At 57.4% G+C, this 24,510-nt stretch overlaps 1 protein-coding gene across 2 annotated transcripts; it reads right to left on the bottom strand.

Annotated features, from left to right (window-relative positions):
• Positions 1 to 14,370: 14,370 nt before the first annotated feature.
• Positions 14,371 to 17,926, bottom strand: LOC140902289 (homeobox protein Dlx2b-like). Of its 2 annotated transcripts, none has more exons than XM_073322206.1 (3): positions 17,714 to 17,926; positions 15,692 to 15,855; positions 14,371 to 14,917 (listed from the first exon to the last, which is right to left on the bottom strand). In XM_073322206.1, exons 1-3 carry the CDS (start codon positions 17,727 to 17,729, stop codon positions 14,744 to 14,746), a joined length of 354 nt encoding a protein of 117 aa, XP_073178307.1. In that variant the 5' UTR covers positions 17,730 to 17,926; the 3' UTR covers positions 14,371 to 14,743. The 2 variants fall into 2 exon arrangements, with proteins under 2 accessions (XP_073178307.1, XP_073178308.1); XM_073322207.1 differs by having other exon boundaries at positions 15,734 to 15,855.
• Positions 17,927 to 24,510: the final 6,584 nt, after the last annotated feature.

Genomic DNA, 24,510 nt, shown 5'->3' with positions numbered 1-24,510 from the left:
TATAGAAACAGCCCCTTTGGCAAACATGCCTCAGGATGGGAGTCCCCGGGGAGCCCCCAAAGCCGCCCACACTTGTGCAGCCGCTTTCACCTTCCAGTTGGGGACAGGCCAGGGCATTGGCTCAGGAATGTTGGGTAGAAACCCAGCCAGCGCCCAGGATTCGTTGGGTCATGGGGTGGGCGTTTTGTTTCAGGAAACCCAGTCAATTCAGCTCGATTAATTCTTGGCTTATGGGGCGGCCATGGTGTTTTGGGAAAGCCAGTTAACTCCCATGATTCCTTGCCCCATGGGGCAGCCATTTTGTTTTAGGACACCCATCACCTCCCATGATTCCTTGCCCCATGGGGCAGCCATTTTGTTTTGGGCAACCCAATCAACTCCCATGTTTCCTTGGCTCATGGGGTGGCCATATCTTTTGGGGGGGGGAAACCTAGTCAACCCCCATGATTCCTTGGCTCGTCAAGCAGCCATCGTGTTTTGGGAAACCCAGTTAGCCGACATGTTTTTTTGCGTACGAGGTGGCCATTTATCTAACTAAACCCAGCCAGCTCCCATGATTCTTTGGCATGAGCAGTGGCCAGTTGATCTGAATAAACCCAGTGGGCACCCATATCTCTTGGCTCAAAAAACGGCCATTTTCCTTTCAGAAACCCAGTCACCTCCCCTGATCCCTTGGCTCGTGAGGCAGCCATTGTGTGATAAGGTGCTCAGTCATCGCCTGTACTTCTTGGCTTGTGAAGTGGCCATTTTGTGTTCAAAGCCCAGCCATTTCCCATGAGTCCTTGGCTTGTGCGGCAGCCATCTTGTCCTTCTCCTGCTGCCCTCCTAGGATCACATGGGTGATTGTTTCGTTACTGACGCTGCTGTGTGACAGTGGGGGGCAGACCCTGGTTTGGGGGCCGCTAGGACAGGCCTGAGGCACATTGGTAGAAAGTGGTGGGCATGTGAGGGTGACCCGGCTGTGCCCCCCATACAGGAGCCTGGGCTGCAAGGGACCGAGAAAAGGGACCTTGGTCGAGCCCTAAATTCACTGGAGCCACAATAGGGGCTGCACCTTCCCCCAGGAGCAGCACCAGCACCAGCACCAGCCCCAAGCCTCCAGCCCTGCCGTGGGATGGCCCCCTTTGCCGCAGGAAGCTCCCCGCCTGCTATCAAGCCTTTTATATCAGCAGCTGCTGTTTGTTCAGGGGGTGGATCCCCGGCTTCCATTAGCTCCCGGGAGCAGGATCCAGCCACCGCCACAGCAAAACCGGCCCGGGCAGGGCCCACTGATGGGTGTAGGCTGCAGGGTCCCGGTGCCCAGGAGCTGAGCAATGATCTGGGGGGCCTGGGCTGGGGCTGCGCCCTGCGACCCATCTCCCCAGGCCCCTGCTGGAGATTGGGGGGAAGCCCAGCACAGGGAGAGCTTTGCAGCAGGAGGCGTAGGAGCCCGTCCCTCCCCAGGGGATGCTGCATCCTGCTGCACCCGTCCCATCCCTCCCCGCACCCCCACAAGCCCAGCCTCTCCATAAACACCTTGGAGACATTTACAAGCTGTTTGCAGATGGCTTTTATAGGTGGTCATTATGCTATAAAGGGCCACATCACTGCAGACAGGAGCTGCCCATCACTACCTGCTCATGGGCACCAGCACTTCCCTGCAGGAGCGTCACCCACAGTCGGGCAGGCTGCTACATGGCGTGGGCATGGCAGAGGGGCTGCAAGTGAGAATTCTGGCACTAATGCCCAGGAGTGTCAGGCATCTGGCAGCCAAATAGCCCCTGGACCCCACGCCAAAGGCAGCTGCATCTCAGTGCCAGATGAGGGGTCCCTGTCTAAACAGCTTCCATGCCCCGCCCCAGAGGTGGCTGCATCTCAGTGCCAGGTGAGGGATCCTTGTATAAACAGCCCCCATGCTCCACCCCAGAGACAGCCGCATCTCATTGCAGGAGAGCGCATTCCCTGTAAATGTATAGTTTGTCGTTTCAAGAGGCACTCGGAAGTTTTCTGTAAATAATAATAATAAATAAATAGTTTACTTTAATGTGATGCTTTCCATCTTCAGAGAGACATTAATGCGCCCTTCCTGCTCCCCTGGGATCCTTGTGACTATTTCACCGGGGGGGGGAGGAGCGGATGAGGTCCAGTCTGGGGGAGTGGCCTTCCCACAGTAACAGCGAGGTGGGGTGGCATTAGAACCCAGGTGTCCTGGCTCCCAGCTCTAACCACTTGAACCCAATCCCCTCCCAGAACTGGGGCTAGAACCCAGGAGTCCTAACTCCCAGGCCCTCCTGCTCTAACCACTAGACGGGGTGCTGCCCTCTCTCCCGCTGCTCGTTGCTGAGCTCTCCGTGTTGGAAAGGTGATTTCCCCAATGACTCCGCCATGTGATCGTATTGGCAGGAAACCCCCGCTTACCCTACCCCCACTGCCATGAGTGAACCTGCCCCTCTGTCCCTCGTGTGCTACCCACCTGGCCAGGCTGCTGTTTCCAGGCAGAGACACAGAAGCCACGTCCTTTGCGAGAGCCGGCTAGGACCGCTCTGTACCTGGGCCGCAGCCTCCCCCCTCGCCCCAAGCCAGCACACCTGGAGCAAAGGTTAGCGAGAGGGAGAGGCCCTGCCCTTCCCTCACTCCGGCCAGCCAGAACAGTGGAGGCTGAATTCCTGCCCAGCTCCGCCCGAGTGCCGACACCACCACAATGGCACTGAGCATTGAGAGGGCACTGCTCAGCCCTGCACTGTGTGGGCAGGGCCCATTAGCTCTCTGTTACAGGTTGGGAAACTGAGGCACAGAGCAGGTTTTTTTTAAGGCAAAACCTGCCCCCCTTGTGTTTGGGTGTCTCTTTATTCAGGGGGCTCCTCTGTGGGAGGACGGGGAGCTGCTGCTGAACACCCTGAATGCCAGTGGGAGCCGTGGGCACTCAGCACCCTCGCCCTCCCAGGGGGGCAATCTGGGCTCCTTTCAGGGGCTGCAGCTATGTCCATGCACCACCTCACACATCTCACCCTGAGGTCTATTCCCAGCACCTCCCCTCCCAACTGGGTGAAGCTGGGTGAGCCACCTTCCCCTGTGCCTCGGTTTCCCCATCTGTACAACAGGGCTAACGAGGTCCCTTTGTAAAGTGCTTTGAAATCTATGGATGGAAAGCCCTAGGGACTGGTACTGTTATTGCCAGAGAGCTAGCGTGAGTTGGGGGCAGGAGCCAACTTCTGTTGCCCCTTAGGCTGAGCGGAGAGTCGACATGCCAGGGGAGAAACTGGGGAGTGAGCTTCCAGGAATAGCGACGGGGCTCTGGTTCTCTGGCCAGTAGGCGGCATGCACAGCCCCCAGGTGGGCTCCTGCGGACCTTCAAGCCAAACCTCCTCCTGCAGCAGAACTCCTGGGCCCTCCCGTTCTCTGGTTACTTAACTCCCAGGTTTTAACACACCAGCCCCTGAGACACACGGTCTGGACCTCCCTGGGACTGGACACACCTTTGTAACGCAACCAGTTGCAATCAACCGGTGTAAGACCCCTTCAGGGTCTGGAATGCCACCGTCCGACTCAGTTCTCCAGTCCTCCAGGGAGACTTCCAGGAAAATCAAGTCAGATGAGGCCTGACTAATGAACAGGACAGAATAAGCTCAGAGGGGGCCCCTCGGGGCTTTGTGAACCACCCCTAAAGATTAAAAAACCCAACCACCCAGGGTACGAACTCCATTTTCTTTCCCGGGGCAGGTCGCCTTGAAAGGTGGGGACACAGGTTCCCGGCTGTTCATGGCTGGGTGTTAGCCTAGGCTTGTCAGGTGTTTATTACCCCCTGGCCCGAGGGGTCGGATCTCTCTGCTCAGGGCGCTGGCGGAAGATTTAGCCCAAGGATGTCGGACGCCCCGTGCACTCGGTCTCTCACGCTGAGCAGTTAGGATGCAACACAACCCTGGCCTGGGGGACACGACGGAATCAGGAAAGCACCTCACTCTGAGAAGGTTGGCTGCACCTTGTCATTACAAAGAGCACCCAGGAGCCAATGATACTCCCTGCCTAGGAGGGAAGTGGGGTCTAGTGGTTAACAGAGTGACGCCTAACCATCAGGACTCCTAGGTTCTACCCCAGCTTGGGGAGGGAAGTGAGGTCTAGTAGTTAGAGCAAGGGGGCTGGGTGTCAGGACTCCTGGGTTCTCTTCCCAGCTTTGGGAGAGGAGTGGGGTCCAGTGGTTAGAGATAGTTTCTGCCCGGAAGAATTTATGGTTTAACTAGACAAGCCAGAGAAAGGGTGGGAGGCAGATGTTAATATAATTCCATGCTATTGACTTGCAACAAGAAAGAAAGTCAGAGTTGTAGCCTTTTGACCCCTTTAATTTTTTTTAACATCTTGCTGACATGTGGTGGATATGTCTAAGGAAATATCAGGACTGTCAAGTCTGTTCCTTCCCTGATTTTCCAGCCAGGGTGGGCTGAGGAATAAGCAGTGGGAGATTGGTTGAATCTTTCACAAAGAACGTTTTTCTCCAAAGAGTTTCTCTGGCATTTGAGTTAAAGAACAGAGTTTTCAAGCAGACTGACTACAAATGAATAGAGTCCTTCCTGTCTCAATGGTTGGCAGTTCGGTGGTGTGGCATCTCTCATGCCAGTTCTCCAGTTGTCCGGACAGTCTTGTGGGGGAAGCAGGGCAATCGTTAACAATAATTAATACCTAGCTCTCATGCAGGGTTTATTTACAGCTCAAAGCAAACAAGCCCTGGGGAGCGAATGGCAAACACAAGCAGAAAAAATGATGAGAGAAAAATATATGAGTCCGGCAAAAGAAGGCACTGAGCCTTTTTGTAGCATCACTGCTCCCTTGGCAGGCTCTCCCTGTTCGTGTGGGAATCACAGATCCTCAGGGAGATACCTAACTCCCATGGGAGCCTGGCTTCGAAGCACTAGACCCTGAACACACACCTGGAGTGAGACATCTCCTGCCCCGGAACAGGCAAGTGAGGATCACGATCCCCATGGGACAGATGGGGAAACTGATGCCCAGATCTCCAAAGGCGTTTAGGCACCTATCTCCCATTGGCTTCAGAAGGTGGGGAGCTGGGCCTAAGCAGAGAATCTGGCACCAAGCACTCCTATGAGGCCGGCCAGGGCTTTCCCTGCAGCCCCACCCTCCCGGGGAGGGCTCCCTCACAGCCAAGGGGGGCTGAGGATTGTAGATGGAGGGATGGGAAAACTGGCCCCCACTGCCTTTCTGTCGGACCCCAGCCCTGCCTGAGGGCTGGCGGGGGACTCAGTGCCCAGGCTGGAGGCTGGCACAGTGGGCCCTGCTGCTGATGGGGATTATTTGGAGCTGGGCTGAGACCCAGAAGACTAGTTCCACACAGAAGCCATCGCGTGGCCACTGCGTGGGACTGGCTCTGGGTGCCACCCACTGGGATTCACAGCTGGGACGCTCCCGGTCCCCTTCCTATTTTGCCAGGAGGCCTGGACCCAGGGCTCCGCTCTCCAAAAGGGTTAAATGTCTCTCTGCCATGGGATATGCCACAGCACGCCCTGCCCAGGGCCCTGGGCGAGTGCTTAGTCACGGCAGGGCTGGGTGGAGTGCTGTGCGGTCAGCTCTCCTGTTCCCAGCACAGGCTGGCAGCCCGGACTCTGGGGTTCTGCCCCCAGCTCTGGGACAGGAGTGGGGTCTAGTGGTTGGAGGGGCTTAGGAGCCAGGACTTCTGGGTTCTGTAACCAGCTGTGGAAGCCAGTGGTTTGAGTGGGGGTGGCTGGGCATCAGGACTCCTGGGTTATGTTCCTGGCTCTGGAAGGGCAGTGAGGTCTAGTGGTTAGAGCAGAAGGGATTAGGAGTCAGGACGCCTGGGTTCCATGCACAGCTCTGTGACTCATTGGTTGGGAGGCCTCAGGCAGGTCACCTCTGCTCTCCATTCCTTAGCTTCCCCTCTCTGAAGCAGAGTGGATTGCCCTGACCCACAACTCCCCCCCAACCCCGCACACACACACCTGGCGGTGGTGGGTGGGGTTAGCGAGCATCCTCAGAAGGCTTTGGCCAGAGACAGGGCTGTGGATATGCAGGCGTGCTCCTGGGTGGATTCACAGCCCCCCGCCCAGTCCCTGAGTGGAGCTCCGTGAGCCGGACGCCCCAGCGCCCCCCTGCCCCGGCTGGCTCGGGCGATCCTTGGACACCAGCTGTGGGCAGTTCTGCTTCTGTGCCACGCTCTGGCTGCTCCTCCCCTCTTATCGCCGGCGGGGATTTGCATGGACACAGCAGCCCAGTGTCTCATGGACTTGCTGCCGGCTGACTAGGAGGGCTGGGACACCACAGCCCATACTGGGCCACACGGCCGCTTGTGCTCTCACATGCAGGGGGCCAGGTGTGAGCTCCTGGGGCCAGACTGGGGGCAGTCACAAGCGGGGCTGCCATGGAAAGGCACTAGGAGCTAGTGAATAGAGCACTGGCCCAGGACACCTGAGTTCTATCCCCAGCACCACCCCTAACTTACTGTGCGACTGTGGGTATATTATATCCCCCTCCTGTCTCTCCTGCCACCCTTCAACCAGTTAGATGGTGAGTTCTACAGGGCAGGGACCATCTCTTGTGATGTCTGGGCAGCACCCGGTGCAATGGGGCCCTGATCTTAGTCAGTGTCTGGGCAGCGCCCGGCGCGACGGGGCCCCAATCTCAAGTGAGGTCTCTAACCATTGCCATAATACGAGTAATAATAACAACCTGCTAATTCAGTCAGTGTGGCACAAACACCTTGGCTTGAGGAGCTCCCCGACCGAGATTGGGGCCCTTCCATGCCAGGTGCTGCAGACACCCAACGAGAGACAGGCCCTGCCCCAAAGAGCTTCCAGTCTAAACAGAGAGCCATAGGAAGGGCAGATGAGTCTGCCACAGGTGGGGAGGAGTCTGGGGCGAGCAGGGAACTGACCCCTGGACTCCTGAGCCCCAGCCAGTGCTCTAACCACAGGGACACGCTGCCTGTTCCCTGTATCTCTGCCTCTGACACCTTTCTATTTGCTTGCCACCAGTCTCCAGCTGGCAGGCTTGTGTCCATGTCTCCAAGCCCTATTACAGGGCATTATGGAAGCCAGTCCCTGGGCCATTGATGCCAGCAGGTGCCACCCTGATAAGCATCCCCTCCACCAGCTTTGTGTTGGCCTTTCTTCTCCTTTTTCTCTTTCTCGTTCCCCTGTTCGGTCCTGCTGCGTTTGGCGGCAAACAGGAAGTCCTGGTTAATGGTTAACACCGGCGGCACCGCACTGACAGGTGCGGGCCAAGGACATGGAGAGATAAGGGAACAGACGGTGGCAGCGGTGGGATCGCTGTGGGGACCCGCCCCTGCGATAGCACGGCGCTGCCCCGGTTAACTCTTCACTTCCCTGCGCCGAAAGGGCTGAGAGTGGGGAGAAACGGGCGCCCGGCTGGATCCGGCCCTAGCACTCAGGGCGGGATCCAGCTCTAGCGTCAGGCTGGGCTGTTAAATGCATTAGATGGGTTAGCGGGTGGCCCCCACCTGCCCACATGCACCGGCTCAGCAGCTGTCCCCAAAGGCTCCTGCCCTGCAATGGGCTATCGCCCCCTGGTGGAGTCAGGAGGGAACTGCATCCCCGCACTCATTCCCTCCAGGGGAGCGGCCACCCCAGATCCCAGTGTGCTCAGCTCACTCAGGCAAAACTCCCCCCGCCGCACCATGGCAAAAGCCGGCACAAGAGCCTGACACTGCTTAGGTCCCATTTAAACCAGACGTGCCAGAAAGTCCCATTCAAGCCGTCTGCGCCGGGCTGCATTTCCCCCTGACGCTGGTTATCCCAGCAAAGGTCTGAGCCCCCCAGCACACAGCCCTGTGCCCAGAGACCAAGGGACTCAGCCAACCATCCTGCCAGGGGCCGCGTCCCTGACTCTTATGGGTTTCATGGCTCTGTTACTGGGGGGGGTTGTTGAAAAGCCCCAGCTCCCGGATTCCTGGGATCCTGGGAGGGCCTGAGTCGCCCCTTTTTTAACGAACGAAGTTGAGCTGCTCGTCAAAGTCCTGGGCCCTGGGACCTTCCAGCTGGCAGTAGAAATTGATGGAGTCTGGGATTTTCTTTGATGCAGCCTTGTTTTCTGACCGAGAATGTACATAGGCCTCTTTAGCTAACACCAGACCCAAAATTGCTCTCTCCAGCTTTTTCCAGGGTCTCTCTCTCTCTCTCTTTCTCTCTCTCTCTGTTTCACACACACACACACACACACTTACCCCCACCAACCTCAATGGGCGTCTAACCCAGCCCATAACAAGGATGCACCCAGCTCATAAGAGAAGATTCTAGTCTTGAGGGCTGCTGAGAAATGGGCAAATGGGAGGCCCCCGAAAGCTCAGATGACTTGGATCAGCTTGGGCAGCCCTGGATTTTGTTGTTACTCTCCTGAGGATTTTGGGGTGCAGCTCCAGAGCGGGGATGCCTGAGCCAGGCTATGCTCTGCCCCACCCCGCCGGAGCTGGATTCGCCCTGTGGCGCTGACAGGCGGAAATGATCGTGGGTGGAGCCGGTGGGTCTGGCTCTGGCGGGCACACAGGGAACAGAGCTGCCAGGCAGGGGTTAGAGTGGGCATCGGCCCCGCCTCGGTTGTCTCAGATTCACGGCTGCACGCCCGTGAGAGACTGAGGACTCACCTCTCTCTTGGCCAGCCACAGGAACTCTGCTGGCCCGTCCAACACCCAGGCCTCTGCCGGCGAGCCGGGGGAGTGTGGAACTGCAGGGGGATTCTAAAAACAGCCCAAAAGGGGCAGATCAGGGGATGGAGCAGAGGAATTGCCCCCGAAGCTCCGTCCGTTCCCTGGGGGGGGGCGGGGGAGGGCTGGTATCCCACAATGCCCTGCATAAATCTCCCAGAAGGCAGTGCACCAGACGGCAATGGGGTGGCGACCCACAGGGCAGAGCAGCTTTGGCCAGCGAGGACGCTCGGGCTCAGCAAAGACGGCCGAGTGCCCTGCGTGCCAGTCACGTGGCAATGCCAGCACAGGGCAGCGATAGCCATTCCTCCGAGCCTTCCCTGCCCCGACTGTGTGACCCAAGGGTTCAGGCAGTGTCAGGGGAGCCAGGACTCTTGGGTTCTACTCTTAGTGCCACCACTGGATTTTTGCTCCTACGTGCCTCAGTTTCCCCTCTGCCCAGTGGAGGCTAACGCTCCTGGCCTGGGCGCAACGCTGTGGGTGCTGCGTGGCTGAGCCGAGCAATGTCTATACGGGGGGTTATGCTGGCCTGGTTAGAGCTGTGTAATGACTGTGGTGGTTGGTTTCCCCCTTTGGAGCAGCCTTTCTCAGTCTCGCTTCACCTCCCCACCCCCCCGCGGGGAGTGACCGATTGGCAGCCAAGTCCATTTCCAGGCATCAATTGTGCAAAAGATCAGAGGTGCTGATCCGCACGGGGGTCTTCGTGCGTTAAGTTGGGGGGGGTCCTAACTGACCTTTGACTTCATACATGTCGGTTGCCCGCGAGGGTCACCTCCAGCGGAGGTCAAAGGACAGCTCGGTTTCTGCCCCGTCGCTCTCCTGCCCCAGTAGATCCCTCCCCCTCCTACTTCAGTCACAGCTTCTCAGGGGCTCTGCAGCCCTGGGGTCGTGCTGGCCTATGGGGCCATGGGGCCAACCAGACACAGATCAGGATCCCCCTTCCCTTGGTCAGGCTAAGCCAAACGGATGCGGTTCAGGTGGGTGCTGGAGCTGGTCAGCGTATATCGGTTTCTAGGTGTCTAGTCACGATGTGGGGCAGTTGGTTTGTTATTGTAGGGTCTCGCGGGAGCCACGGGGGTGCTCAGGGGTCTGAGCCTGTGCCTGCTGAATTGTTATTGTAGGGCTGCGCGGGGGGCTGGTTGGTCGTTGTAGGGCAGCAGAGGGGCAGAGTACACTGATTTGGGGAGGGGAAGGGCTGTACATACTAGCTTGTTACTCTGGCCTTGCTGAGGGTTATGGAGGCTGCACAAAGCAGATTGTTACTGTAGGATAGCTTGGGGACTGTTGACGTTGTAGGGTTGCTCGGGGGCTGTTGATGTTGGTTTGTTATTGTAGGGTTGCTCGGGGGCTGTTGATGTTGGTTTGTTATTGTAGGGTTGCTCGGGGGCTGTTGACGTTGGTTTGTTATTGTAGGATTGCTCGGGGGCTGTTGATGTTGGTTTGTTATTGTAGGGTTGCTCGGGGGCTGATGACGTTGGTTTGTTATTGTAGGGTTGCTCGGGGGCTGTTGACGTTGGTTTGTTATTGTAGGGTTGCTCGGGGGCTGTTGACGTTGGTTTGTTATTGTAGGGTTGCTCGGGGGCTGTTGACGTTGGTTTGTTATTGGAGAACCCTGCACATATATGTGCTGCCTTCACACACACTCTGCACAGCTCCACCCACCCCTTCACGCACACTGACATGCACCTATCCACAGGCCAAGAGCCCGAGCCAGCCCTGCTGAGGTGGGCCTTTGGGGTGGGGAGGGCAGGGGGGATCATTCGCTCCCTGATCTGCCTGCCCACCAGGGGCTGCCACACAGTGTGGAACAGCCCTGAGAGGTGAGGAGGGGTGGGGCAACTGAGGCATGGGGCAAGGAAGTGACTCATTCATTGTCCCAAAGGGAATCTGTGGCAGAGCTGAGGGCAGAATCCAGGAGTCCTGACTCCAGACCCCCTCTAACCACTGTACCCCACTCCCCTCCCAGAGCTGGGACTAAAACACAGCCCCTCCCCATCCCCGTTCTGCCCTCTAGACCCCACTCCCGCCCCTCCCAGAGCCAGGACAGAACCCAGGAATCCTGCCTCCCAGCCTGCCCTGCTCTGATCACTGGACAATGCTCCCCCCACGACTGTCACTTTAGACAACTGCTTGAAGAAGCTAAAAGATAGGAGTTGGTTCAGCCCTTGGGGTGCCCCCCACTCCTCATGCCAAGGGAGGGATCTTATCTGGCGGGAGGCACCTTTCCCCTACTCCCCAGAGGTGAGTGACTGATTAGGAGGCTGGGGCTGGACTTTGGCCCCCCAGCCCAGGGGACGTGGGCTTCGTGTTTGCCTTCGACCCGTACACCAGGAGCTGAGCCATTGGGAAAGAGGAGATGGCTGGTGGTGGGGGGGGCTACCCAGGGCACAGGGGCGGGGGGGGGGTGGTGTGCATGTGCACACATGCACGTGTCCCTGCTGCCCCCTGCTGGAGGGGACGAGCCCTGCTCTGAGTGTGAGTGCACGTGGGATTGTGTGCACACGCTCTGTGTGTGTGTCTCTCTGTCTGCCCCCTGCTGGGGGGAGGGGGTAACGAGCCCTGCTCTGTGTGTGTCTCTGTGTATGTAGGCAGGGGTGCTGTAGCCGTGCCACTCCCAGGATACCAGCGGTTCTCCGCCGGGGGCACGCCTACCCCCGGGGGTACACAGAGGTCTTCCGGGGGTACCTCAACTGACCTAGATATTTGCCTGGTTTTACAACAGGCTACCTAAACAGCCCTAGCGAAGTCCATGCAAACGACAATTTCATACAGACAATGACGGATTTATACCGCCCTATGCACTACGCACTGTAATATAAGTACAAGATTTATATTCCAGCTGATTTATTTTATAATTACAGCTCTACGCCGATATACCGTGACCCGATCTAACACGAATCCGGCTATAACGGGGTGCAGCAGCGCTCGGGGGCGGCGGGGCTGCGCGCTCCGGCGGACCTCCGACACGCTGCTCTGAGCGGCGTGTTAAGGGTGCTGGGCCGGGGCCGAGGGGTCGATAAGGGGCAGAGGGTCTCGGGGGGCAGTCAGGGGACAGGCAGCAGGGGGGGTTGGATGGTTCGGAGGTTCTGGAGGCGAGGCGGTCAGGGGATGGGGAACGGGGGTGTTGGATAAGGCGTGGGAGTCCCAGGGGGCCTGTCAGGGGGCAGGGGTGTGGATAGGAGACGGGGCAGTCAGGGGACAAGGAGCTGGGGGGGGTTGGATGGGTCGGGGGTTCTGAAGGGTCAGTCAGGGGGTAGGAAGTGACTATTAATAACGGAAATGCTCGAGGCCAAAGCAAGTTTGATATAACGCGGTTTCACCTATAACGCGGTAAGATTTTTTGGCTCCCGAGGACCGCGTTATATCAGGGTAGCGATGTATATAGTTAAAAAATGAGAAAGTCAGCCATTTGTCCGTAACAGTGGGGCTGGGACACTTTTGTCTTTTTAGGTCTGATTTTGTCAGCAAGTTGTTTTTAAGTGAGGTGAAACTTTGGGATACGCCAGACAAATCCGACTCCTGAAAGGGGGACAGTCGTCTGGAAAGGTTGAGAACCACTGGACTAGAGAGACAAGGTGGGGGAGTCAAGCTTTCTCTGTTGGCGAGGGAGTCAAGCTTTCAAGCCACACAGAGCTCTTCTCCAGGGCTGGGAAAGGGGCTCAGAGCATCCCAGCTACATACAAGGTAGAACAGATGGTTTAGCATAAGCAGTTAACACAGATTTCAAGGCAGAGTGGCCCATTTACACCCCTGCAGTCACAGGGACACAAAGAGGGGTGGGTGGGTTACCGATTGCTGGAATAAGCCATAAAGCCAGTGTCTCTGGTCAGTCCAGGCTTTCTGGTGGCTAGCCGTGTTAGGAATGTCAGGGCCTGTCTACACTGCACACTGAAGTGGACCTATGTTACTGCAGTAATTAATGTGGTGGGTCATGTCCACGCTGCTCTCCGTCTGACGTAAGAGGGGCAGTGTGGGTGGCTGAGAGCCCAGGCTGTCCCCTGGGCTCTCGGCTCCCCATTCCCTCCTGGCAGGGAGCTGGGAACCTGGGGAGCAGCAGGGCTCTAGCTGGAGCCCCCCGACCCGCTGCGGGGTGACAGCCGGGGCAGTGAGCAGCTTTCTTGTCAATTGCCGACACAGAGCCGTGATATTGGCAAGAATGCCAGCCAAGGGCCCATGAGGGTAAGGCCCTGTCTACACAGACGCTGCGTGGTGCTAACACCGACGGGAGCCCTACGCCTCTCGTGGCGGGGCAGTTATCAGGGTTGTAGGGCGCTGACATCGGCGGGACACGGCCATAGGATGGACACTGACATCATTAGGCAGCTTACGTGGCCCGAATGCCGGGGTGCAGCCCAGGCCGGAGCTCCCAGGCCAGCCGTTAGAAGGTGTTGTGCAGGTTTATTGGAGGTCGAGGCCGGAGAGGGCGGACGATCGCTGTGTGGCCAGGGCTCAACCCCAGGGGCAGGGGTCTGGCTGGTATTAGCCTGGGGGAGTTCACTGGAGAACGCAGGGGCTGTCTGGTTTCAGGGGCACTGATTGCACTGGCTGAGGTAAACCACACATTGGGCTCGGCACGGGTAAGACCCATGGAACTGGAACGGTGCCTTGCGTGGGGCGGGGGGTGTCTAGCCATGGGGATATGGCTGTGGATTTTGCATCTGTTGTTCTACCAGGACGCCTGGTTCTGTCCCCAGCTCTGGGAGGGGAGTGGGGGCTAGTGGTTAGAGCAGGGGGGGCTGGGAGCCAGGATGCCTGGGTTCTCCCCATAGCACTGGGAGGGAAGTGGGTCTAGTGGTTAGAACAGGGAGGCTGGGAGCCAGGACACGTGGGTTCTCTCCCCAGCACTGGGAAGGGAGCAGGGTCTAGTGGTTAGAGCAGTTACTGACTCCAGCTGAGACTGCGCCCCATGTTGCTGCTGCCCCTGCCAGGGCTAGTGGTTGGAGGGGTCTGGGACGTGTCAGGGGGAGGGACAACCCTGAATCTCCTCCCCCATCCTGCTGAGGTTCCCCAGGAGCACAACGGCCAGGAGTGATGGGGTGTTGGGGGCCTGGGCACTGGGCGTGGGATCCATCCAGCTCTGACCAAGAGGGAATCACAGCTCCCCAGGGTTTATTGGGCAGTAATGGGGGGTGGGCTGTGGGGGCCTCCATCCTGGCTGAGACCGCCTGGGGCTGGGGTGAAGCAGAGACTGGAAGGGCCTGGGGGCTGCAGGGGGAAGGCAGGGCAACACTGGTTCACGGGGGCTGGGGGTGGAGAATCGGGGAGACACACCATCTCACTGGGAGAGCGCAGGGGGACACACTGGCTCACCGGGGGAGGTCGGTGGGGGACATACTGGCTCACTGGGGGGGTGAAGTGGCCCAACCCCCTGTGCACTTTGGCCAGCGCTGTCATCACTGAGCCCCCAGGCAGCACAGCCCCCTCCCTGCCCCCGCCCTTGGCCAGGCTGGGGACAGGGCACCCCCACTGCATCCCCATGGCCTGGCCCCTCTAGCCTGCTTTGCACTGACAGCCCATGCCCAGCCCTGCCTAACAGGGCGCAGCCAGGGGAGGGGCGAGCACAGGACACTGCTCCGGCCCCCCAGGCAACACCCCCCTTGCCCCCAGCCCCCCGGACAGACTCAAGCAGGGACACAAGGAAACCACCACATGACAGCCCAGTGCTGGGATCAAAGGGGGTTTATTGTCCCCCCATGACACAGGGCACACCCACCCCACAGCAGATATCCCAGGACTGGGGGCAGCTCCCCCATAATCAGGTTCTCCTTGGCAATCAGTCTCCCCAGAGCAGAGCTGGATTTGACAGAAAGACAGATTCTGGTCTCTGCGTCAAACCAGAGTTTGAGGTACACATCCCAGCTGGGGGGGGGGGGTGTCAAATTCTGGCTGAAGATTTGGGGAGGGAGGGGGACCAGTTTGCAATTGGGGGGGGCTGGAGTTTGATGGGTGCCCTGTAACAACAGGGTGGAGGAGGTGCACAGCCCATAGGGGGACCATCACCCCCAATCTGGGGGCCCCCCCAATGGCAACTCCAGGCCTCTTTGCACCACAAATGGCTCCGTTGCGATCAGATGCCCGAGGTCACGGTGGCTCAAGGGGGCAATGTTCTGGTGCTGCCCGGCCCTGGCGTTGGCGCCAGCCCGAGGGGGGAGCATGGGCCGGCTCAGCTCCCTCCAGGGCACTGCTGCTGGTTGGCTGCTCCTTCAGAAAGTCCCGCCTTTCCCTTGCCCGCCGGTTCTGGAACCAGATTTTCACCTTGGAACAAACAAAAGCAACAGTCACCGCGAACGTGGCCCCCAGACAGACCGGACACCTCCCTGGGTGCCATCGGCCCCAGCGCACAGAGAGGGAAACTGAGGCACAGAGCCAGGGCTGCACAGCAAGCCATGGGCACAGTTGTGAATTCAGCCCAGGAGCCCTGATCCCCAGAGGCTCACTCGGGCCTTTTGGATACCCTCCAGTAGGGGGCGCTGTGGGAGCAGGAAAGCTAGTGCCTACGAGTCACCAGGATCCTCTGGCAGGGGTCATGGACAGGCTGGCTGCCCCAGGGCGCCCCCTGCTGGGGGATCCTCCGCACCGAGGGGATGGCTGCCCCTCTGGTGTTCCTTGCTGGGGGATCCCCTTTGCTGAAGGGCCAGCTGCCCCAGGGCGCCCCCCACCAGGGGATCCGCATCGCCAACAGGTCGGCTGCCCCTCAAGCACCTTCCGCCAGGCGATCCCCCTCACCGATGGGCCGGCTGCCCCAGGACTCCCCCTGCTGGGGGATCCCCCTTGCTGAGGGACCGGCTGCCCCTAGGACGCCCCCTGGGGGATCCCCCTCACCAATGGGCTGGCTGTCCCAGGGCACCCGCTGCTGGGGGATCCCCCTCAGTGAAGGGCCAACTGCCCCAAGGACCCCCCCTGAAGGATCCCCCTCACCGACAGGCCAGCTGCCCCCTGCTCTAACAGGTGCTGATAACTGAGAGGATCCGTCTGGGGTTAATTCCCCGCCCAGCTCCCCCAGGCTCTGCCTGAGCCAGAGCCTCCTACCTGGGTCTCACTGAGCCCCAGCAGAGCCGCCAGCTCCCCCACCTGCCTGCTGCTCAGGTAGCGGGTCTGCCGGTAGCTGCCCTCCAGGACGCCGATCTGGGCCGCGGAGAACGGGACGCGGGGCCTGCGGGGGGCCCGGCCGGGGCTGCCCCCGCACTTCGCTTCTGCGGGGAGGGGAGAGGGGAGAGGTGAAGCAGGGGCCTGCACAGCAGCCGGAAAGGAAGGACCAGGGCCGCCAGCCCCCCCTTGCTGTTAATATCAGCCCCACATCTTTCCTTCTGGAAGCCACAGCCCCAGTGCGGTGCGAGGGGGCGCTGTGCTGCAGGGGGCGGGGGGCTCGGCAGGGGGCGCTCTCCCCTGGCACGCAGGGCTGGCCCCAATGGGGCACTAGGGGGCACTGTGCTGCAGGGGCTCAGCAGGGGGCGCTCTCCCCTCGCACTCTGTGTTGGCCCCAGCCTGTTGCCGGAGGGGCTGAGATCCTGCTCACTCAAGCTGCTGGGGGTATCTGGGGGAGCCGGGGTGAACCCCCACCGTCCCAGCCATGCCCGGTGCCTCGTGGCGCTGCCATTCGTGGATGGCTGCAGGGCTTAGCCAGGGGCCCGGGCCACAGTGGGGCTCACCCCAAGGGCTCAGGAAGGGGAGGATCTTACTTGCCAGACGAGGTGGCTTGAAGCAGGAGCAGTGGATCCAGGCGTAGCCCGGCGGGGTCGCCCCCCACGCCACAGCCCCCTTGCCGAGTTCCTCCTGGCGCCCCCCTTCCCCCGTCCTCTCCGAGCCGCCCAGGGCCAGGAGGGAGCAGATGGAGAAGTCGGCCACCCGCCGGGGGGGCTGGGCTGGCCGGGCTTGGGGGAAGCGTAGGGCTGGATCCAGGGGTCCTGCTGGGGGGGCAAAGCCGGAGACCCCCTGTCTGAGGAGGAGGGGCCAGGAGGTGAGCACCCTGAGCTGGGCATAGTGCTCCAGGCTGCTGATGCTGAAGCTACCCATGGCCCCTGTGAGTAGGACAGGGAGACAGAAGAACCCAGGAGAAGGAGGGGGGGTGTAGAGACCTGGGGGCAAGGGTATGAGGTGGGGATGGAGCCCTGGGAGCCAGAGGAGTGTGCACTGGGGCAGGAGGGCTAGCCAAGGGAGTGCGGGGTAGGGGGGTAGCAGGGGGACTGGGGGGCAGGGGGAGCAGAGCCCTGGGGTCAGGGAGGCCAGCCAGGGGAGTGGGGGGCAGAGCCCTGGAGGATGGAGGGCCGGGAGGGGGAGTGGGAGGGTGCTCGAGAGGCACTGGCTGAAGCCCCGGCCCCTATTTAAGGGCAGAGCGCTGGCCAGAGGAGCTTTAGCGGGATTTACTTGGGACCAATCAGGGCGATAGGATCACCTGGCAGCAGCGAGGGGAGAGGAGGGGCCAGGGACACTGGGTTCCCAGTGTGGGGGTCCTGGGAGCTCTGGGCCTGAACCCACGGGGAATGTGGTTCCACCCCAAACCTCACAGCTGAACGCTCCCCCGGTGAGGGGGGCTGTGACAGCACATGGGGAAGGGGGCTGCTGGCATCTCAGCACTAATGAGAGTCAAGCCCTGCAGTGAACTATGGATGGGTTTCAGGGATCCCTCGCCTGGCGCTGAGATGCAGCCACCTCTGGGGTGAAGCGCAGCAGCTGTTTAAAAGATGCAGCAACACCACACTGCTGGTTGGAACCGAAAGTGAAGGAGGATCCCGTAACCCAGCTCACAACCCCCGCCATGCGTTTCTAGCCCTGGGCTCCCCACGCAGCTGTGCCAATGAGCTTCACTCCCAACCTGCAGCCCCCTGCTAGCCCAGCCCTGGGTTCATCGGCTGGCATGTGGGGCAGGGGGTGGGGGTTGATAATGTGACAAGCTTTCTCCCATGAGAATGGGCTGAGAACTGTAAACTCATTGCCCCTCTGCCCCTGCTCCAACCTGAACTCCAGAGCTCGGGTTCCCAGCACAGGCCCCCTGCCCTGGGGCCAGTGTGCCTCCCCCCTTCAGCTCCCACCTGCCTTCCCCTGGCTGTTTACCTGTCTTTGGCTTCATCTCTCCCCAAAGGCTCCTGTTACCCTGCCACTTCTCCGGTGCCCCGGCCGTTGTCAGGAGAACGCTTGATCCAGCTGCTGGTTTCGGGATTAAGAAGAAGCACAAAAGAGTCTGCCAGCCAAGGGGCCGCAATTGACTAATTACCTGCTCGACCTCTAATCCCCGGCGGGGAGTGCTGGGGCGCACGTAACCCAATCGCACCCTCTTCCCATTATACAACGGGGCTCCTGGGAAACTGACTGACGCAGGCACGGTCGCCCCCCCCCATCCCACCCCCGTCTCGGCCTCTCGGCAGGGAGAGATTTGCTGAGAGCAGAGGGCTCCCTAATCCAGCAGACAAAGGCAGAGCAAGATTGGATGGCTGGGAACTGAAACGAGAGAAAATCTGGCTAGAAATAAAGTGCAAATTGTACAAAGGGAGGGGAATTAACCATTAGAGAGAACCCAGGAGTCCTGGCTCCCAGCCCTGCTGCTCTAACCCACTAGACCCCACTCCCCTCCCAGAGCTGGGTTCCAGGAGTCCTGGCTCCCAGCCCCCTTGCTCTAACCCACTAGACCCAACCCCCCTCCCTGAGCTGGGGAAGAACCCAGCCTCCCCTGCTCTAACCAATAGAGACACCACTCCCCTCCCAGAGCCAGGGTTAGAATCCAGGAGTCCTGAACAATGGTGTTGCCGGCACCCAGTGCCGAGAGGCTGAACAACAGCTTGAGTTGGTTCGTTACCCGGTGTGCTGCACCCAATAATCACAACGGGGTGGAGAAGCAGAAAAGTTTATTTGCAGCTGCAAAAAGGTACAGGGAGAATAAAATCTCAAATCCTGCACCACAGAGCAGGAAGTTACACCGGCTTTTATACATCCTTTTTTCCAGCATACTTGTCCAATAGCAAGCTGCCCCAAGTATCTATATAGCCAGCCAATCCAGTTCCCAGCTAGTTCCCTGATTCTCTGTATCATTTGTTAAACTATACATAAAGCTGCTTTATTCAGCATTGTTCTTCCATATCTCCCCTGTTTGGCCTTGCTTAGTTTCAGGCAGTCTGACTCCGCAGCATATTGTTGCAGATTCTCAGCATAACCACTGTGTGTGCCTCCAGGCAGGGGGGCCAAGGACACTTGGGCCTAGTACGCAGAGCTGCTGCGAGTGCCTCCAGGCAGGAGGGGGGGCCAAGGACACCTGGGCCTAGTGCGAGGGGGCTTCATCGACACTCGTGGTCTTCCATCCCCTCGAGTTACCTAGTGGCCATGCCCCAGTGTCCCCAACAACTCCCCCCTTTGAGAACACTCAACAGCCTTGGCTCTGAGTTTTCTCACTTGGGCTACTTATTTCTTTACAATAGGACTTTGCATAAGCACTTTGTGATAGCCCTGAAGAGAATGACTTATTAACGTTTGCCAAAGGGCCCTGACACATGATACCGCACAGCATAATACCAGTAATACAAGCAATACAGGAAAGAGAAGTATCAATAGCAGGCTAAATAAACCACCAAGCCAAGACGACAAACCCCAGCCTGAAAACAAGGTTTGCAACCAATCGTTCTCTGGGGCAGTATAGGCAACCTGTGCTCCGGCTCGGGCATGGGCCTCAGCCTGAGATCTCATAACTGCTATCATTTACATATACACACCATCGGGGCGCGACGAGGGCACAAACCCCTCCTTGGGATGCCAAGATAGTCCAAAGCCAGCCTGTTTTGGAGGGAAAACGTCCTGAGCTGCTGTACCTCTTTATTTAATGTTTTTACTGCTGACCCTAAATCACTAACTGAGTCCTCTAACTCTAAGGCCACCTTCTCAAGTACCATCTGCAGCCTTACAGTATAGCGGCCTATGCATGCCATGGCTGGCCCGGTAAACAGTGGCGCTATTCCCAGTACAGAGCACCCTACCAGCTTCTCGGTTGTGAGGGGATTCTTCATCTTGCCCTCTAATGCCGTAGTCAGTCGCTGCAGGGTCTTTTCTCGTGACTCAACAGAGGTGTCTCGGGCATTTCTAATCTTTCCTTTGGGCAGTGTGGCAGTTATGGAAAGATGAGGAACTCCATGAGCTATATAACAGCTACCTGTCCAGTTGGCTGGCAGCACCTTGTAAGCCTTTCGGCCACATACAAAATAGTGACCCTGTAGGGCCCAGTAAGGACTGTTTCTTAAGGGGATTCCTGGGATATTTAAGGCTGCTTTTCCAAACAGTTCATATGCCCCTAGGGGGGCATCCCATCCTCCTGACTGGGTACAAGTGGGGGCATTTCTAATTGTGCCATTCAAATTACACTCGCCATAGGGACCACTACAAACCCACCATTGGCTTCCTACATTGGAGATATTAACTGGACGGCAAGTTACATTTCCAAACCCCTTTTTTGTGGTAAGATTATTTGTAAGAGTTTCCCTAAAAGGGGAGGAACCATTATACCCACACTGTTGGCCTCCCCTGTTGGTCTTTATTTAATACCCATCAGCCCACTGTGTAATAACACAGGGGCTCTTTTCCACAGGATGCCCATAGGGATCAGATTGGTTTTAGGTAAAACATAACACTCCCTCAGTGAGTACTGCAACTGAATACTCCTGGTCCTGATAGGTGGCTTGCTGTAAAGAGGTCTTGTTCCAGAACGGTGAGTCCGTTCTTTCCTGCTCTTTGGTGGTGGCTAATTCTGCTAGGGTCAAGGGCAGCATGTCAAGGGGCATTCCCGTTTTGGGGGACAGTGGAGTTGGAGCACATACCCAGCAATCAGTCTGGTTTGTTAAATTAGCAACATGGTGCACAAGCAAAACAAAGGAGTTATGCTCCCGATATGCACAGTTTGGAAATACCAATACAGAGAATAACAATGTTACCCAATTAATTATGACCAGAGTCTTCCCAACCCAGGGTCTCCAGTACCTGCGTGGGCCCATTTTAGCATTAAGGTGCCCGCTATTTGTGTCTTTTAAACAGTAGCTTTAGCCCGAGATCGTCACTAGATGAGGAGTCAGCAGGTTGGATGGTCCACTGTTCTGCTGACGAGGGGGCGGTTACTGCCTTCAGACGAGAGTGATGGATCCAGTTCTTGTGTCCCTCAATCTTTGCCGCTGTATGGGAGATCAGCAGGACGGTATAGGGTCCTTTCCACTTTTCCTGGAGAGGCTCGTCTTTCCAGGTGCGAACAAGCACAGAGTCACCGGGCTGTAAGGAGTGAACGGGAGAGTCCAAGGGGAGAGGCTGGGAATCCTTGGTATACCTGTGAAGAGACAAGAGAACAGCAGACAGGGAACACATATACTGTGACAAAAAAACATTACCCAACTCCCATTCCCCTGACAGAACCGGGGTGCCATTCATAGGCCATGCCCTTCCAAACATAATTTCAAAGGGACTGAGCCCTAATCTACCCTTTGGGAGAACGCGGCTACGGAGTAGGACGAGGGGCAAAGCATCAGGCCATCGCAGTGAGGCTTCTTGGCACACTTTTGAGAGATGCCGTTTAAGGGTCTGATTGGTACGCTCCACTACCCCACTGGCTTGCGGTCTCCAGGGCGTATGGAGTTTCCAGGGGATCTGTAAGGCATGTGAGATGCTTTGAATGATTTTTGATGTGAAATGTGTCCCATTGTCAGATTCCATCCACAGGGGGAGTCCAAAGCGAGGAATGATCTCCTTAACAAACTTGAGGGTCACTGTCCTGGCAGTGCAGTTACGGCATGGGAAGGCTTCTGGCCATCCGCTGAACTGATCCACTATGACAAGGAGATATTTGAACCCTTGGGTCTATTTGCCACACTTGTCCGGGGCCCGGAGTGGGTTCTAGGGCAGCTGGTGGCACAGGATGTCCCGGTCGGGGGTTATTCTTTTGGCAGACTAAGCAGTCCGCCTGTACCTGGGCAGCCAGGGGTCGGAGTCCGGAAGTGATAAAGTATTTTCCCATTAGCTGGATAAATGCTTCCCTGCCAGCATGAGTGGTTTGATGTAGTTTCTGCAGCACTGGCCGGATTAGGCCCTTTGGTAAGAGGACCTTCCCTTCTGGGGAATGGAGCCATCCCTCCTTTCACAACAGCATAACCCGCCCTCCTTTGCCCATTTATTACAGTACTGCTACCATCAGTGTACCACTCATAATCTGCATTTGGGAGAGGTACATCCTTTAAATCCGGACGGCTGGAGTACTGGACATCTATGATCTCTAAACAGTCATGTTTCTGTTCCTCTGTTTCTGGCAAGAGAGTGGCTGGGTTAAGGGAGGGGCAAGGCTGTAAGGTGACTTCAGAGTTCTCTAACAGCTTAGCCTGGTACCGAGCAATCCGAGCCTGGGTGAGCCAAAGCCCTCCCTTTGCATCCAATAAGGCTCGGACCATATGGGGAGTATAGATTTGCATAACCCCTCCCAATGTTAGCTTCTCGGCTTCCTCAAGCAATAGGGCAGTAGCTGCGACCGCCGGTAAACATGCCGGCCAACCCTTTGCAACCTGATCCAATTGCTTAGAAAAATAAGCCACAGGATGTCTCCATGCTCCTAACAGCTGTGTAAGCACTCCTAGGGCCACCCCCCTTCGTTCATATACATACAACTGAAACGGCTTAGAGAGATCTGGCAGGTCCAGAGCTGGGGCTTCCATCAATTTTCTTTTCAGGATTTTAAATGCCCTGTCAGCCTCTGGGGTCCAATAGAAGGGGTCATGATCTGCTCCTTTTACACAGTCGTACAGGGGTTTAGCCCACAGTCCAAACTCTGGGATCCATATCCTGCAAAAGCCTGCCATACCCAGAAATGCCCTGAGCCGCTTACAATTATTTGGAGAGGAACTTGACAGATAGATTCCTTTCGCTTGAACGCTGACGCTCCCCTTGCCTTAGCTGTAACCTGATCCCTCTCCACCTCAGACAACAGGGTTCTCAGGAGGATATTACAGTCGTCTCAATCGGCTTGTGACTACTGAGGCACCCCTCAAAGACTGAAATAAACCTGCTTGCGTTCGTTGAGAATTCCCCAGCCTGTGTTTTAAAAGCTGCTAAGTCTATTGGATTGAATGGCACATGGGTGTAAACTTGCATAGTGGTAGCCTGACGTCCGTCTGCCCCTGGGCAAGCCACAACAGTCTCGGTAAGCAAAGGATAGAGTCCCACCGAGGGGGCAATCTCTATAAGCCGAGGCATCCTACCCTTATACGGTGGGGGTGTGGGGGCCGAAGGGGACACCGGCTCTGCCATTACAGTGGGGGTGGGGGTGGGGGTCTGGGGACTAACATTAGCTGCTACCGAACCAGTCGGAGTCAGATTACAGTGCTGTAAAATATCTGGTCAAGTACATAAAGTCAGAAACAAATGCGCATACATATGTTCATTCCATTTACCCATTCACTGACAAAACAAAACTAATTGGAGGATCGTGTTGTAATTAATTGACCCTCCTGGTGGCCACCACTCCTGGTCCTCTAGTTGATATTGAGGCCAGTCAACTGTACAGAATCGTTTTAATTGGCTCTTAGTCATTGGATCCGCACCAAATACCTTCCAGTTTGCTAGAATGCACTCTAGGGGCGTACACCGTGCCCTAACCTCTGAGCTCTGTCCCTGTCCCATACCTACAGGGTAACTCTGGGCGTCCCCAAGTTCCAACAGAGCATATAATCCAGATTTTAAAAGGTTCCTACCTTATCCAAGGGACCGGTTCTTCACCGTGGCCTGCAGCTGCTCCTCCCGCATGTCTAAGGGACTGGTTCTTCACCGCCGTCCACAACAGCTTCTCCACTATATGAGTGCATTGCACCGTTGTGCCCTCTGGGGTCGATCAAATCACATCTCCTCCGAGGCCCCTGATGAACTCACCAGTGCGCGCTGGGCGTCGGTTCTCACCGCAATCCTCGACCTCCAGGAGGGGTCCGGGCAAGGCTAAATTGCAGCCTCGTCGCCCACCCAGGGACGCCAAAAGCTGTTGCCGGCACCCAGTGCCGAGAGGCTGAACAACAGCTTGAGTTGGTTCGTTACCCGGTGTGCTGCACCCAATAATCACAACGGGGTGGAGAAGCAGAAAAGTTTATTTGCAGCTGCAAAAAGGTACAGGGAGAATAAAATCTCAAATCCTGCACCACAGAGCAGGAAGTTACACAGGCTTTTATACATCCTTTTTTCCAGCATACTTGTCCAATAGCAAGCTGCCCCAAGTATCCATATAGCCAGCCAATCCAGTTCCCAGCTAGTTCCCTGATTCTCTGTATCATTTGTTAAACTATACATAAAGCTGCTTTATTCAGCATTGTTCTTCCATATCTCCCCTGTTTGGCCTTGCTTAGTTTCAGGCAGTCTGACTCTGCAACATACTGTTGCAGATTCTCAGCATAACTACTGTGTGTGCCTCCAGGCAGGGGGGCCAAGGACACTTGGGCCTAGTACGCAGAGCTGCTGCGAGTGCCTCCAGGCAGGAGGGGGGGCCAAGGACACCTGGGCCTAGTGCGAGGGGGCTTCATCGACACTCGTGGTCTTCCATCCCCTCGAGTTACCTAGTGGCCATGCCCCAGTGTCCCCAACAACTCCCCCCTTTGAGAACACTCAACAGCCTTGGCTCTGAGTTTTCTCACTTGGGCTACTTATTTCTTTACAATAGGACTTTGCATAAGCACTTTGTGATAGCCCTGAAGAGAATGACTTATTAACGTTTGCCAAAGGGCCCTGACACATGATACCGCACAGCATAATACCAGTAATACAAGCAATACAGGAAAGAGAAGTATCAATAGCAGGCTAAATAAACCACCAAGCCAAGACGACAAACCCCAGCCTGAAAACAAGGTTTGCAACCAATCGTT

Source organism: Lepidochelys kempii, chromosome 23 (genome assembly GCF_965140265.1).
Source record: "Lepidochelys kempii isolate rLepKem1 chromosome 23, rLepKem1.hap2, whole genome shotgun sequence".
Lineage (NCBI taxonomy): Eukaryota > Metazoa > Chordata > Testudines > Cheloniidae > Lepidochelys > Lepidochelys kempii.
Note: the sequence above shows the minus strand (reverse complement) of the source record. Positions and strands in the feature narration are given on the sequence as shown.

Bases quoted from the DNA above. Each gene is read 5' to 3' on its own strand.
- LOC140902289 (XM_073322206.1), bottom strand. The intron at 14,918-15,691 runs GTAGGAGGCTCT...GTTTGTTCCAAG, and splicing joins TGGGGCTCAGTGAGACCCAG to GTGAAAATCTGGTTCCAGAA.